At 42.1% G+C, this 16,357-nt stretch overlaps 1 protein-coding gene across 9 annotated transcripts in view; it reads left to right on the forward strand.

Moving 5' to 3' along the window:
- The window catches only part of PHF14 (PHD finger protein 14), a 599,885-nt gene that overhangs the window by 6,231 nt on the left and 577,297 nt on the right, over positions 1–16,357 (forward strand). For all 9 annotated transcript variants that reach the window (XR_003941940.1, XR_003941941.1, XM_030201081.1 and 6 more), the window contains exon 2: positions 6,674–6,784. Coding sequence is in view for 7 of the 9 variants with exons in the window: in XM_030201081.1 (XP_030056941.1) it covers positions 6,674–6,784 (111 nt within the window). In the remaining 2 variants the exon portion in view is untranslated. The remainder of the gene's footprint in view (positions 1–6,673; positions 6,785–16,357) is intronic.

Below are 16,357 nucleotides of genomic sequence, written 5' to 3' on the forward strand. Positions count from 1 at the left end.
TAGAATCTATATATTGTGCCTAAAAAAGCCTTGTGGAAGAAAAATACGATTGGATTTGTGCACGCAATTTTAATTCATGCTATGTAGAATTCGTGGGTTAACACAACAGCTCCACGGTTGATAGAACTGCTCACACTAAATGTTAAACGCATATATACCACCTGGTGAGGATAGTATTTATTAAAGGAAAATAGGCACTGGTGTTCCTTTATGAAGTAGGCTCCTACTCAGTGCCATGTTATAGAATTGCCTTGACGGTGTGATAATTTCTTTCTAACCTTTTGTTAGGCTAAGGCTGACTGCTATATAAAGTTGTTTTTCTAGAGTAGCCTATAATTGAATACACTGATTTTTGCATAATATATAATTTAGTAAGAATTATGTACTAGATACAGATACAATAGCCGAACTAAGGGGCTTTCTCAGATGGAATGTCAGAAGCAGGTACAATGGTGGCTTGTAAGGTAGTTAAAGATTAGATGAAGGGGCTCGTAAAGCAAAAAAAAAAAAAAAAAAAATCCCCAAAATGGCATATCTTTGCAAATGTATGCATTTCTTGCAGAAAAACTTAAAGCGTATAATCAAACAAACAAACAAAACCCACCCAAGTCCGATAGATGCCGAAAAGAACTTGTTCACACAGAGTTTTATGGGTGTGACATGGGTGGTGTTTTTTGGCAATAGCGGATAGCAAAACTACTTCCTGGGGGTGGAAAGAAAACTATCTGGAATTACAAATGGTTTAAAAGTGTCTAGGATAAGGCTAAACCTGTCTTTGGACCCATGTGAAATTTTGCTGAGTTGGAGAGTGGAGAAGTGGTTGTGAGAAATAGTGGAGAGTTGCTGAGTGCTTTGTTACCTTTATGTGTTTGTCCCAGTCTGAACCTTTTGACCCTCAGATTTCCTGCCATCTCTTCACCAACTGAAGGACTAGCTTGGCCCTAGGCCTTGCAGGCCAATATCTGGCCTCATGACTCAGCTCGGGAAAGGCCCCACTCCCAAATGCCATACAGTCATCTGGGAGAAGGGAGTGGGAGTGGAAAGGGAGACTGCAGTCCTGTATGGTCTCCACCCCCCACTCCCCCTTGGGCAACTAGGTAGCAGCTTCCATAGACCTTACACCTGTGTCAGTTCTGTTGTGGGCAACTTTAGTTCAACTGTTATTTTAGTTCAGCTGTTATTGCTGGCTGTGGCAGACCCTAAGACATTTGTTGTCACCTAATTTTTGCCTATTGGAGACACAGCATGGTTTGGGTTGTGGCCTGGGATCCTGGTTGGGCGGAGGGGGGGGGGGGGGGGTGGACTAGGTTTGAGTCCCGTAGGGCTGCCTTCTGCTCCAGGGCACATTAGATCCTTCTCAGTTAACACAGCCCTCTGATGGAGCACTTTCCATTTAGGTAGAGCTGCTCTGATTGTGGACATTGATGGCCCTTTAGACATTTCTGTCCCTGTCTGTCACCCCTCCCTTCCTCCCCGGTTCAGCAGTCTCACTTTCCCAGGGCTTGGCAAGTATTGTTAGCACCACAGCGCCTGCCAGCCTTGCATATCAGTAAATCAACACAATTTTTTATGTGAAAAACTGTAAACATTGTATTTGTAAAAATATAACACTATAAACTATATACAGTGGTGCTGGTCCATTGGCCTCATTGAGGCTGCAGTCGCTCCTCATAGAGCATCCTGAGCTCTGCCAAAATCTGACCCTATATGTGTCATCGGGCCACCAGCTCCTGCTGCAAGTCTCCGTGCATGGCTGAGACTTGCAGTAGGAGCTGGGTTATGGTGTCTTTTTGGGGGTGTTCACCAGCAGGCGTGGCATCTGTTTCAGGGCAGCCTACAGCTGCTGTGCCCTCCAGCGAAGCTGCCGGGGAGGGGGGCTGTTCAGTGCCCCTTCTTCCCTCTCCATTGGGTCATATCCCTCTAGGGGTTTGCCTCCCTCCTTGGCCTCCAGATGTTGCGGGGTGTTGGCCTGTTGTGGGTTGAGTGGTACCTTCCAGGGCCCAGGCTACATGACCATTTCCTTCCACGCTCTCTTGGGGGACAGAGACAACTGGGGGACATGTCTGAAGTTTGACACCAATGAGATGACTTAGGGAACCACAGAAGCAGTGGTATCAGAGCTGTTGGGCTCCTGGGAGGGTTGTCTGGCTATGGTCACATAGGGTGGGTGGTGGCCCTTTTGGAGGATCCTAGGTTTGGAAGCACTGACTGGAAGGTGGTATGGCACTGCGCTGTTGCAAGGATAGGGCCATTGTTATTGTTTTTGTCAGGGATGTGGGTGTGTGTGCGTGCATCCCCATGCCTATGTCTCCTACAGCTGACTGGGAGATGGCAAGGGACCCTGTCGGAGCTGCACATCCTTCTGGCTGCCTCTGCTGGGACCCCCAGGAGAAAGGCATTTTACAGACGTCAAGGTGAGAAACCTAGGTTTGGGAAAGTACTCGTGCTCGCTTGTTTGGGGCCCTTACTGATGGCAGTGGCTGCACCTCACCCCTTATGGCCATGCTTTGGGGGGTGCCAGTGGGGGGAGTGTACACATAGGTGGTAGTTTCCATAAGGTAGGGGTTGGGAGCCCACTATAATGTAGACATTTCAGGGGCCCCTAGCTTGGCCCTTGAAGGATGTCTCACGTGTTTATTCTTAAGTTTATTTCAGAATTGTATTAATCACCAATGTACGGCAATGCCAAATTAGGCGATTTACAAATATATCAGTAAAAGAAAAGAACTCCAGTCATGTACAGGAAAGAGACGTCTTTAGCCCTTCATCCAGCAAAAAATACAATGCAGACAAAAGCTTTCCAGTTCCACCCATATCCCTGCATTCAATGTCACTGAGCCCCAAAGGCCTCCAAAAATAAATGGGTCTTCAAGTTAGTCTTAAACATTGAAATATGAATCTTGCCTAATTTCTAGTGGCAGATTATTCCAAAACCAAGGGGCCATAAAGAAAAAAGCGCTGTTATTCATAGATTCCAATGAGCTCTGGAAGGGCCAGTTACAATTACTGTATGATCATTGAGAGAGAGAGAGAGAGAGAGAGAGAGCACAGGATCCATGAGGAGCTTAAGGATCAGTGGGGGCAGCCAAATAGGTGTCCCATCATGTACTGCCTTAAAGATCAAAATAGGAATCTTAAACTGAATCCGGAATTTAATAGGCAGCCAGTATAGTTTCAGGAACAAAGGGGTCACATAGTTTTGACACTTTTCCTGAGAAAGAAAACGATGAGCTGTGTTCTGTAAAGATTGTAAACATTTAAGAGTACTCTGAGGAACTGCTGCATTAATCACATTACAGTAATCCAGGCAGGAGGTCAGATGGGCATGATAGAGTGTGTAAAATCTCTGTAGCCACAAATCTACGAATACTACATAGTTGTTGCAATTAAAAAAAAACCTTCTTTAAAAACTGAGGAAATTGTGTTGAGATAAAGTGATAGAGGAATCACTTATTACCCCCCCCCCTAAAACTAATAAAAAGAGGAGATGGGTGACACCTGTTTACCAAACAAAACAGGATGTAAAGTTGTAAGAGGGCCATGCTCAATTACACTCAGACAACGAACGGTCTTCTCCTCATTGTGGACTAGATGATGATCTTTCAGCCAGACGTTATACCGAACTTTGAAGCTGACAGTGGTTTATCCAGTGAGTGTGGGTTTGGTGGCATGACAGACCATTTGTGGGGAAACTGGTGCTGTGACGGCCCTCTATGGTCAGTGTTCTGCTCTCCTTGAACACTCCTTGATCAGATACGGTTTGGTATAGGGGTTGGGGCTGTGTGTCCTGAGTACAGGGGATGTGGGTTTGATTTCCCACTGTGTGTTTGGGGTTACTGTTTTATTTTCCCTGTCATAGCAGCTGCAATGTGCTAGGTAGGTGTGTGTGTGTGTGACGTGTTTGGCGCATTTGTATTGGTTGCTGAAGAGTGCTTCCTTTCCATGTCATTTCATAGGTTGGGGGTTGTCTTCAACATAGTCTAGTGGATAAGGGGGTTATGGGCACACTGTAATGAGGGTAGCTGTATACTCGTGTTTTGATTGGGGACAGAGCTGTTATAGAGATGTTAAGTCTGTGATACGTTGGGCTCTGAGGCACTTCCTCATGCACCGGCTTAGGGCAGGATCTTCTCGGGGTTGAGGGGATGAGTATGCAGTACACTGGCACAGATGCTGTATGAAGTGAGGTGGCCATGGGGCCAGAGGAATGGCTAGGTGGCCTTGCAGTGGAGCATGTGCACTGTTGCTAGGAAGTGGTGGTGGGCAGTGAGGTGAGGCAGGTGTGCCTTTGGGTGGTTCAGTGCACTTTAGTGAGCTGCTGCCATCGTTCCCATCAGTATGTAGGCATGGAGCAGCATGCAGGGGGGAGGGGGTCCAGATATGTGCAGCCCTCTCATCTCAACTTTTTGTGTTAGTGGAGTCGGTCCCATGATTACTTGTCATTGAATACTCTGGGCATTCTGATTTCAGCAATGTTTTGTTACTTTGTGTAATTAGAACTGTAGAAACTGATTTGCAACAGTAAAAGGAACTCGCTGTATGTGACCTTGCCTATGTATAGTGCTTGAGTGGTGATGTGATCCTGGAGGTCACTACTTCACACTTGCCTTTTCAGGCTGCTCCTTATGGATCTCCTTGCCCTCATGAAGACATTGTGGGGTGGCAGATGGTGGTGGTGCTTGAAGATCTCTCTCTTGTGCCTGAGACACAGGAGGACTAAGAACCCAGACTCCTGAACTGAAACGTTTGGCTCCCTGCGCAGAGACGTGCATATTGAGGAATGTTCCTCCACATGCAGAGATATGTATACACATTTTGCACCATGGAGAGCATCCTGCCATTGCCGTGGACATTTTCTCAACACGGGGGCTGGTACCACCATTGCACGTTTTGCATACTGTATTTCCGATTGGCAGAGATATTTTTATCAAAACATCTATGGTGTTTGCGGTACATCTTTTTTTTTTAACATTTTTTGTGTATTTTTGAATATCAGAAAACGTTTATTTACGCCTTTCATTATGGGCTTGGGGCCCTGTTTAGTAAGCCACGCTGCAGGTACGCTTAATGCTATAGATACCCGTAGGAATAGATGGATGTCTCTAGCATTAGCACCCACTAAAAGGTTAGCGCCCCTACAGCTCAGCTTAGTAAACAGTGCCCTAGTTTTTTGTTTTTTTACTTTTACATGTTTTCTAATAAACATTTTTTTCACCATTTGAACATCATATTGAAAATACCCCTCAAGAGCTGCTTCTACTATTTGCAACAGCTACGCTGCCTCTCTCCTTACATCGAGAAGGTAAATTTTATCAAGACTGGATTACTGCAATGCACTATACAATGGTCTGACTACAAAGGGCCTGCACCAGCTCCAGTTGATTCAGAATGCAGTAGCAAGACTCATAGAAGGTTGTGAGCGATGTGACCACATCACACCATTTTTGCAAAAACTTAATTGGCTACCAGTACAATACAGGTCTAAATTTAAAACTCTTATGTCTGATCTTCAAGGCCCTGAAAGGAAATGCCCCCGAGTATCTGAAGAATAGGATGATCCTCCACACACTACCAAGGACACTAAGGTCCTCCAAGGACTTTCACTAACTATACCCTCTCTAAAAGGCATTACACGATGTGATACCCGCAAGCGAGCCTTCTCCGGAGTAGCCCCCACACTCTGGAATGCATTGCCTGAAAGGCTCCGCTTAACACAAGACTATCTCTACTTCAGGAAGCAGGTGAAAGCTTGGCTCTTCAACCAAGCCTTTAATGGAAGAAGTAACTAACTTGTTAGTGTCACTCACACACGTAAGGATTGACTCGGGTTGCACATACTGCAGCGGGACATGTTTATCCACTCCTACCCTAGCTGAGATAATATTTAACCATCTCTATGACCTTATGTGCAACTTTCTTCAAATCAATCACCTTACTTTCTAATTCTTCCTACTTTCTTACTCATCTATGTGTTACAACTTTGTCTTACCTTTCACTACCAATTATAATGTTCTAGTACATATTGAGGCATATTTTCAAAGCACTTAGCCTTCCAAAGTTCCATAGAAACCTATGGAACTTTGGAAGGCTAAGTGCTTTGAAAATATGCCTCATTGTGTTGTCATTGCAAGTAGTATACCATGCCATATTTTGTATTGTTACTTGAATATTTTTACTGCTGTAATTGCCTATTGCTCATGTTTGATCTATTCTTACTGTAAACCACCTTGAGTGAATTCCTTCAAAAAGGTGGTAAATAAATCCTAATAATAAATAAATCTCTCAGTGCAGTAAAAAAAAAAAAGTACAATAAATGAAATAGATTGGTAGGATTCTTTATATTTTTATTTAACCATATAACAAAAAGAGATGGGTAAGGACTGGTCAAGAAGAACTCTACAAAGAATTAGTACTTTTCTTTTTTTCCTGATATTCTAAATCCCTGATTGTGGCTTATATTGAAAAGTTAAGATGAACATCAGAGACAGGTCCAGTGAGAGACTCTTATCATTGTAATTAGACAAGCTTTCCAAGCTATCCAAATAAAAGTGGATTTACTTACTATTGTGTTTTTTTCCAGTATCTAAATACAAGTCCATTTAGTTGATAGTGAGATGAGAACATGCAATCAAATGTATTTCCTAAGAACTAACAACATTCTTCTCCTCCACAGTGGACCGCAATTCCAAGAGACGACAAGTGAAACCTTTGGCAGCTTCATTACTAGAAGCTTTAGATTATGACAGCTCAGATGACAGTGATTTTAAAGTTGGAGATGCATCAGGTAAATTTTCACATCACAAAGTCTTGGTATTTGCAAATATTCTTAACTGCAAAGTGATACTCGTTTTTAACGAATGCCCATCCCGGTAGATAAGACTTGACTTTGCTGAATCCATGATGATTCATTCCATTGGGACATGACTATATGGTCATTGATTATTATTTTTTATTAGTATATGTTTTCCCTTTTATGGTATCTGCAGTTGAAAAATCAGCTGAGGCACATTCAGAATCAAAAACTTAATCCTTTGAACTGCAGGAATTCGCTATATTATTCAATTTTCCTTTGTTTGTTTTCCTCTCTCCTATCCCTTACATTTATATACAGGATTCCCTTTGCCAATATCTAGTTTATCCCCCTGCCCCCTCAAATTAAAAAACAAAAACAAAACAACTCCATTTACCTGTTTTGTCTTTGCTTTGAGAGAGAGCTAAGAGCAGGTGAGTTACATGGTATTTTCTTGTCCCTGGAGGGCTTACTATCTAAGGGCCCTTTTACTAAACCACGCTAAAAAGTGGCCAACGCTGTTAGCATGTGGGCTTCTTGCGGGTTGCGGCCACTTTTAGTATGGTGGTAAAATGGCCGCATTTCTGTATTTTTCTTTAATGGCCATGTGCTAATTTTCCAATTAGCCCATTGTCATTACCGGGGGAGCCCTTACCTACACCTTATTAGAACAGGGTACGCTACTCTCCCCCTATAGTCATACCTCCTGCGCTGAAAAATATTTTTCAGCATGGGATTAGTGCATGCTGATGGGCACACTACCGCGGGATGCCTACTGCGCCTTAGTAAAATGGCCCTTAAGTTTGTGCTTGAGGCAGTGAAGGGTTAAATGACTCATCCTAGATCACAAAGAGCTGAAGTGGGATTTGAAGCATGTATGTACATCACCTGCTAGGGCTGATTTCTCACTACCATGTATGGCTGTTAATAATATGTTCCTAGCATATAGTTGGAAGTTATCATTACTGTTTGTGATGGTATCTTTGAGCCAAGTTGATTTGTTCATTCTTTTTTTTTTTTTTTAAACAAAATATTTCAAGACTGTTTTCATATTGTATTTTTTTTTAAATTCAGATTTTTCTGCAGTCTATTTAACTGTGCCCAGTTTTGAAACAATGCTAGCTGTCCCTCAAAATATGTGATTCCTAACTGCCGTATTTGTTTACAACCTCAACAGTGAGAAGCAGTTCAAGAACAGCTCTGGAAAAAAAAAAAAAATATATATATATATATACACCCCCCCCCCCCCCCCCCTAGTGGTTAGGGTGGTGGACTTTGGTCCTGAGGAACTGAGTTCGATTCCCACTTCAGGCACAGCCAGCTCCTTGTGACTCTGGGCAAGTCACTTAACCCTCCATTGCCCCATGTAAGCCGCATTGAGCCTGCCATGAGTGGGAAAGCGCGGGGTACAAATGTAACAAAAAAAAACAAAACATAACATAGTAGATGACGGCAGAAAAAGACCTGCACGGTCTACCCAGTCTGTCCAACAAGATAAACTCACATGTGCCATTTTTTGTGTATACCTTACCTTGATTTGTACCTGTCTTTTTCAGGGCACAGACCGTATAAGTCTGCCCAGTACTATCCCCACCTCCCAACCACCAGCCCTGCCTCCCACCACAGGCTAAGCTTCTGGGGATCCCTTCCTTCTTAAGAGCCTGTTTAGCACCAATTTGCTAATGAAGTTATGTGCATAACTGAACCTGTTGTATAACTTCATACCTAATTGCGTGCCTATCTTTGGGTGGCACCATTTATAGAATTTGGGGGTGAATGAAGACTGTAGTAAGATCAATGGTGTTATTTGCTATACATTTCTGGCAAATTACATTATTTAAACTAATATGTAAGGTCATTAGTTGGAACAATATAAACAATATATAAATGATTTTTTGGTTCAAACTTACATTCAAATTTTTACTGAAAGTTTATTTTTAAATTTTTAATTGTTACCAGTGACTACCGTCACGTAAATAAAACTTGGAAAGTAGGTATTTAAATATGTCTGACTGCAAAATAATCTGTCTTTCTTTGTAAGTACTTTTTAACTACACCATTATTTGCATGCTAATGTGTTTATATGTTTAGGGGGGAAGATATCAATCTGCATTAGTGCTGTAAGTCGTGTTATTTATCCCCTTAAAGTGACTTTAGCGACCTGTGCTACTGAGATACTGCAGGTCGCTGAATCCTGCGAGAAATTAAGGTGCGGTAAAAGATCACATTTTATCGCACCTTGATAACTTCCCCCATATTCTCATTATATTTGCTCTGGGAGTCTTTATTGAAGCAGCTATTAAACTTCCTGTGTTATGTTTTGAATTCTGAGGAAAAGGATAACGAATGGTGCTTTATTGTTGCCTATAAGGAATCGAGTGGATGTGTGGAAATTTTGCAATAACGGTGATATTGCTTCTGGTTCCTAATACATACATACAGGTATTTTGCTAAGACTACAGATTAAGTGGTATGCTAGTTCTTCATCTGTTAATACATGCTTTGGTGTTTAGCACCATTATGATTTGGATTAGCCCTTGTTCCTTTTAATCTTTGTTACAATAAATGGAATGGGTAACAAGTAGGCTTTTTATTAAAGTGGAAAGAGATGTCTATAATGAACTATTATCTTTTTTTTTTTTTTTTAATTTGTATTTTTAGAACGTGGAAAAGAAAGCCGACTGCTGTCCTTTTTATTAAATCAGAAATTTGGAAGATGTTGATTAAATCTGAAAGTCATTAGTGTCTTCCATATTTAACATGTTTACAAGTGCCACCCCCCAACATTTTTATTTTTTCTATAGGATATGTTTGATCAGTGTGGTTCTTCTTGATGAAAATAGTGAATCATTGGAAGTAATACATATCGACACTTACCAGCTTAAGGGGTCCTTTTACTAAGCTGCAGTAAGTGCTAGCATACGCAGTAAGTCCTGCAGTACGTCTGAGATTAACATTCGCAAGCTGCGCACTAAAAATTTTAATTTTAATGCAGAGTGGACATGCCAGCACTGATCAGTTAGTGCACTGCATGCTGATTAGCGTATGGCCCTTACCAACATCTAGTTTGTAGGTGGTAAGTGCTCACGCGCTAATTTGTTTTAATGGCTGCGCGCGAATGGCAACATTAGTGCGTGAGCAGTCATGGAGGGTTTTAAAGGATGAAAAAGTCTCGAAAAGCTCCTGCCTGTACATTACACACTGCAGGAGCAGGACTCCTTCATCATTGGCAAAAAACCCTCCTTTCTTTTAAACTGAAAACAGCCCACTTGATAAAAGTAGTTAGATTTCAACCGAAAATCAATAGAAAAAAATTTAGCTTTGGCTGCCGGGTCTCTTCTCTTCTTTCAAACAATCTATTAGAACTGACCGTGAGCAACGGTGGCCATCGTTTCGAAAGACTGTGTCAGGATCACAGGCCAGGAAAATCTGTAGAAGAGAGAGATGTATCGTCAGCAAAGGCGTTTCTTTTCTTACCAAATCGTTCACCCTTCTTAGCTTACGTCAGTTCTGTTCAAAAAAAGCCGACGGAGGCTGCAGAGACAACTTCCTGAAAATGGCAACCTTCAAAATAAGCTCAGGTGACGTTGCACTCTCCCGCTGGGGCGACCAATGAAAAAGGGACCATCAAAAAATATCTCCAATCTAATCTGTCATTACGACCTCTTACCAAGAGGCAACCGACAATCAACGACAGCATACTTTGCAAACAAAAAAAAAACGCGTTATAAAAAAATGTGCCTTATAAAAAATGGCTCCATTCCAATTTAGAATTTAACTCCGCTGGGGTTAAGGTCCCTAATCTGAAGATCCACTGCTGCTCTTTCTATAGAAGGATCCGATGTCTGTCTCCACCTCTGTTGGTAACATTAATCTGTTGCAGAACAAGATACCATAGTGTTTCAGATTTCCTGGCCTGTGATCCTGATGCAGCCTTTTGAAACAATGGCCACAGTTGGTCTTGGTTGGCTCTAATAGATTGTTTGAAAGAAGAGAAGAGACCCAGCGACCAAAGCTAAGTATTTTTTGTATTGATTTTTGGTTAACATCTAACTACTTTTATCAAGTGGGCTGTTTTCAGTTTAAAAGAAAGGAGGTTTTTTTTGCCAATGATGAAGAAGTCCTGCTCCTGCAGAGTGTAACGTACAGCTAGGAGCTTCTCGAGGCTTTTTCATCCTTTAAAACCCTCCATGATTGCTTACTATCTATAAGAGAACCCCTTGTATTTTGGTGTTATATTGATAATTGGGAATGTCTTCCTCTAATTACTGTTTAGAACATTAGTGCACGGCCATTAATTTTTTAAAAAAGGAAAATAGGCCATTTTACTGCAGTTGATAGAAAGTGGCCTTAGTGTGTGGGACAGTGGCATGCTAAGGCCGCTTTTTCCCGCACCTCTCTAAAAGTACCCCTAAGTGGCCCAATATAGAAAACATATATGGATAAATAATGTTCTGTACATTTGTCTTAGTTTGAGTAAGAGAACCATTTTAGGTACAATATTTTCTCACTGGACTTTTTTATACTCAAGTTCTGACCAGCACAAGATAGTAATTTTTTGTTGTTTATAACATTGTAAGTAGAGAGAGAAATTTTGGATTATTGTTTAGCTATTAGTATGAATTATTTAATGTGTAAACTGATGAAGATGCTATAATTAATAATTTGTATGTGTGGGTTTTTTTTTTTTTCTTTAGTGTCTTTATGCAGTATGAACTGAAACATGGCTATATTGAGTTTTCATGTAGTTTTAATATATGGTAGTATATGTATTTTATATTACATTCTTAGGTCACTGTTTACTAAGCTGCACTGTAGGCGTGCTAACGGTTTTAGTGCTCACTAAAAATTAGTGCATGCTAACACTAGAGACACCCATAGGAACATATGGGTGTCTGTAGCATTAGCGAGTTCTAATTTATGGCGAGTTCTAAAAACGCTAGCGCACCTTAGTAAACAGGACTATTAGATTTTATATTTATAGCAACACAGAAGCATGATGGCGGATAAAGGCCATATGGCCCATCCAGTCTGCCCATCCTTAGTAATCTCTAACTCCTCCTTTCTCTAAGAGATTCCACAATTCTGTCCCATGCTTTTTTAAATTCAGACATAGTCCTTGTCTCCACGACCTACACCGGGAGGCCATTCCACATGTCCACTATCCTTTGCATGAAAAAGTATTTTCTTAGATTACTCCTGAGCCTATTTTTTCTTAACTTTATCCTATGCCCTCTCATTCCAGAGTTTTCCTTCATTTGAAAAGACTCACTATATGTACATTAATGCCATGGAGGTATTTAATCTTCTCTATCATATCCCCTCTCTCTCCCACCTTTCTTATTGAGTATACATGTTGAGGTCTGTAAGTCTGTCCCTATAAGCTTTATGACAGAGACCACTGACCAATTTTGTAGCCGCCCTCCTGACCACCTCTATCCTGTTTATATCTTTTTGTAGGTGTGGTCTCCAGAATTGTACACAGTATACTAAATGGGGCCTTGCCAGTGACTTATATAAGGGCACTATCACCTCTTTTTTTTTTTTTTTTTTTCCTGCTGTTCATCCCTCTCCTTATGCACTCGAGCGTCCTTCTGGCTTTACTACCTGTTTTGCCACCTTAAGATCATCAGATACAATCTCTCCCAAGTTCTGCTCTTCTTTCATATACAGAAGTACTTCACCCCCTATACTGTACCGTTCTCTTGCATTCCTGTAACCCAAGTGCATGACCTTGCATTTTTTTAGTATTAAATCTTAGGGGATCTTTTACTAAGCTGCTGTAGCGTTTTTAGCTCGCGGTAGAAATTGGCTGGTGGTAAATGGTGAAACACCCATAGGAATATAAGTATATAAGTATTGCCATACTGGGAAAGACCAAAGGTCCATCGAGCCCAGCATCCTGTTTCCAACAGTGGCCAATCCAGGTCACAGATACCTGGCAAGATCCCCAAAAATGTACAAAACATTTTATACTGCTTATCCCAGAAATAGTGGATTTTCCCCAAGTCCATTTAATAACGGTCTATGGGCTTTTCCTTTAGGAAGCCGTCCAAACCTTTTTTACACTCCGCTAAGCTAACCGCCTTTACCACATTCTCTGGCAACGAATTCCAGAGTTTAATTACATGTTGAGTGAAGAAAAATTTTAGGGGGAGATTCTATGTATGGTACCTTAAAAATCGGCGCAGAAATTAGTGCCAACTAAAGGTATTCTATAAGTGGCGCCCAAAGGTAGGTGTGGTATATAGAATACGCTTAGTTGACATCCTAGCGCCTAAAACTATGTGCATCCATTTACACGAACGAAAATTTGTAAATCCTGGCACATAGATTTAGGCGCACTGGGCCATATTCTAAAGCTACGTGCATAAATTTTGGAACACTCATTTCCCTGCCCATAACCATTCCCCTTTTTGCCTATGTGCATTAGAAGTTGGGTGCACTTCATTACAGAATGCGCTTAGCGAGTTGTGTGCGTAAATTCTAATTAGTGCTCAGTGTTGCTTGTTAAGAGCTGTTTTCAGTGCTGATTAGCTTGTTAAGCCAATTAAGTTATGTGCGTTGTAGAATATGCTTGGACAAGCCGTAAAGCCCATTAAAATGGGCAAGATTTTTGCGTCTGTCTGAAAGAGAGAGAGAGAGAGTGTGAGAGTGAGTTCAGAGAGAGAGTGAGAGTGTGTATATGTGTGTGTGTGTGTGTGTGTGTGAGAGAGAGAGTGGCTAGGAGTCCCTGTGACAGTGGAGGGTCAGTTGCTCCTTATAGCCAGTTGTTTGAGGCACCAAAGCAGGGCTTGTTTTTGAGTTGTATGTGTGTGAAAGACAGAGAGCTGCTAGGAGTCCCTGTGATTGTGAGTGAGAGAGAGAGAGTGTGTGTGGACAGCGGGGGGGGGGGGGGGGGGGGGGGGAAGAGAGAGAGAATGGGAGGAGAGCTGTGCATCATAGTCTCACCGTTAGCAGATCCTAACTCACAGCGAGGCTTGCAACGCTTCCCCTTTCATCTCTGAACGATGTCGTCACTCGCAGATAGCCCCCCCCCCCTTCTCTGGAAACGCAGAGCGATTCTCCAAACTGTTTACGTTGACAGCTGTCACGTTTCGGGAATTAAAGATGATACGGGCCAAATAATTACGTAAAACCCTACAGTGGGCTTTCTACGGCAGACAGTTGGACCAGAAAACAGTTCTTGACTGGTTGAGAAACAGATGCTTTTATTGACTGTGTGTACGGGAGATCCATCAGTCTTCTACCCAGAGGCCAGCCCCACAGCCACCACTCTCTATCCTCCTAAACCCGTCTCTTCCCGGTGCTGCCCAGTGCCCACAGGAGGTTCCACCTACGCTACCCCATCTTCTTTTCGATTGGAGAGGAGTCGTGTGAATCCAACCTGTCAATTCGGGAGGGAATAGCGATTGGCCCTGACTGGCACGAAGCTGGTGACGTGGACGGAGGATCTTGCGCGAAACGTTTCCTTTGAGGGTACCGGGACGTGAACGGAGGATCTGGCGCGAAACTCTTCCTCAGGTTACCGGGAGTAGGAAACGGGTTCTTTATGATGTGGGATCAGTTTTTATATTCCTGGAAAGTACAGTATTTTGTGTTACAACGTCGAGAGTGATCTGTGACGTGCCGCGCATGTGCAGAACAGCTGTGCTGTTCTGCGCATGCGCGGCACGTCGGTCACTTTTCATTTATAAAGTAGGATTTCAGCGTGGACCTCTAGGCATGGGGGAATAAACTGAGTGCGTCTCTGTGTTTAGTGCCAGCTGATTTTTACGGGGAGCTAAAATCTCTACCACAGCTTAGAAAAAGACCCCCTTATTTGCCAATTATTGGACCATTCTCCACTTCGCTAGATCCTTCCTCACTAAAAGAGTGGTTTGGAAATCCGTTTACAAAATTAAATTAATTAGCTGTGCATGGATCTCCATCAGTCTCTTCCTTTCTCCCATCATCTCTACCTCCCTCAGTTATCTCCTCTCTCATTTCCCCCATACCATCCTGTACTTCCTAGCTGCCTCTCTTTCTCATCTCCCTTTCCTTCCTTAGCTGTCTTATTCCCCCTTCTTCCTTATCTTTTCTTTTTTTATCCCTCCCACAGTCTCTTCTTCTTCTTCTTCCATCATCATCACTTCTTAGTCTCCCACTTTCATGTCTGTCACTGTCATTCCACTGTCATCCTCTGTAGCTTCCCTCACACACCTTCTTGGTCCCCACTCTTCCCCCCCATGCCCCCTCCCAGCCAGCGGAGTGACGAGTGTATACCCTCACATCAACCTGCTGTCCAGTGCTATTGTTTCTGCCACTGAAAAGGGGTTCCTTTTCTAGCTGCACAGCGCAACTTACATTACACAGCACAATTTTGAGCTAGAACTCTTGTGCTAGTCCTGTGGTCTCAAGTTTTGCAAGATGGACCAGCTGCATTACGTGGCTCAAACTTGAGCTGAGACACTGTATAGTGGTGGTGGCAAAAAAAAAATCCATCAGGCTAACGCAAACTCCTGGGCATGGTGACCTGGCACTTGAGATTTGTTGAGAACTGTCCTCTGCATATGAATGATCTCCACAGAATACCGTTTTCCTTACTGTTACGGGAAAAATGGACACAGTCATGCAGAAGCCTGTTTCAAATATCCACCTTAAGAAACAGTACTTTTCAGAATAAATTGCTGAAGCCATATCTGTTTTATTGAGCACTGGATGAATTGGACCTAAGAAAAATGAAGTGGAATGCTGCAGAGCTGAGCTGCTTGAGCTAATAGGGCTTGCTGTGGTAATAAATGGAAAACAAAGCACAGCGTGTGGGGCTGCTAACAAGCAGAGAATCTGCTGCAATAGGCAAGGAGTAGAGTAACTGTACAATAATAAAAGGTTCTATTGAGCCCTGACTTGTATTAGGTAAGAACTGTAGAATGCCTTGTGCTATAAAATTGCTCTCAAAAATTGTTGCACTACCTCGTCAAATTTTGGAAGTCCCCTTGCCTCTTATGCCCATTTCTGTTCCCCTCATTTCCTAAATTTTGACGTTTCATATGTGAAACAAAGTGCTGCTATATTATACAGGTACTTATATCACAATATTGTATAAAATAAAAAATAATAGCCTTTGACTTGAGTATAGCACCCTGTTATTCCTTTAACTCTCTGCGGGCAATAATTTTGTGCTTCAGTCATTCCAGCTGATATCCTTTTTTTTTTTTTTTTTTTTTTTCATGTCATATCACTTGATTTTATTTCGTTCTAATGTCATTTTGGTTTCCAGGGGTCAGTAAATTCAAATTGGTGGACATTTTACAGTGTATTTAAAAGAATACCCTAACATAAGAACAACCCATGTTAATGTAATTTTTTTTTCTTTTGTTCGTAATAGTACAGAACATTTAAAAATTTGTGAACTCATGAGTCGTGGTTCTTACTTATACCTGGGTAACTTCCTCTTACTCCTTTGGGCTTTCAGCTTGACCAGAACTGGCTGAAGATGGGGCTGAAGCATCTTGAACTTTAATACATAGCTACCTGATCTTTATTGCATTTTTTCCCTGCATTTCCAACTAGCCGTTTCCGTCT

Source organism: Microcaecilia unicolor, chromosome 1 (genome assembly GCF_901765095.1).
Source record: "Microcaecilia unicolor chromosome 1, aMicUni1.1, whole genome shotgun sequence".
Classification (NCBI taxonomy): domain Eukaryota; kingdom Metazoa; phylum Chordata; class Amphibia; order Gymnophiona; family Siphonopidae; genus Microcaecilia; species Microcaecilia unicolor.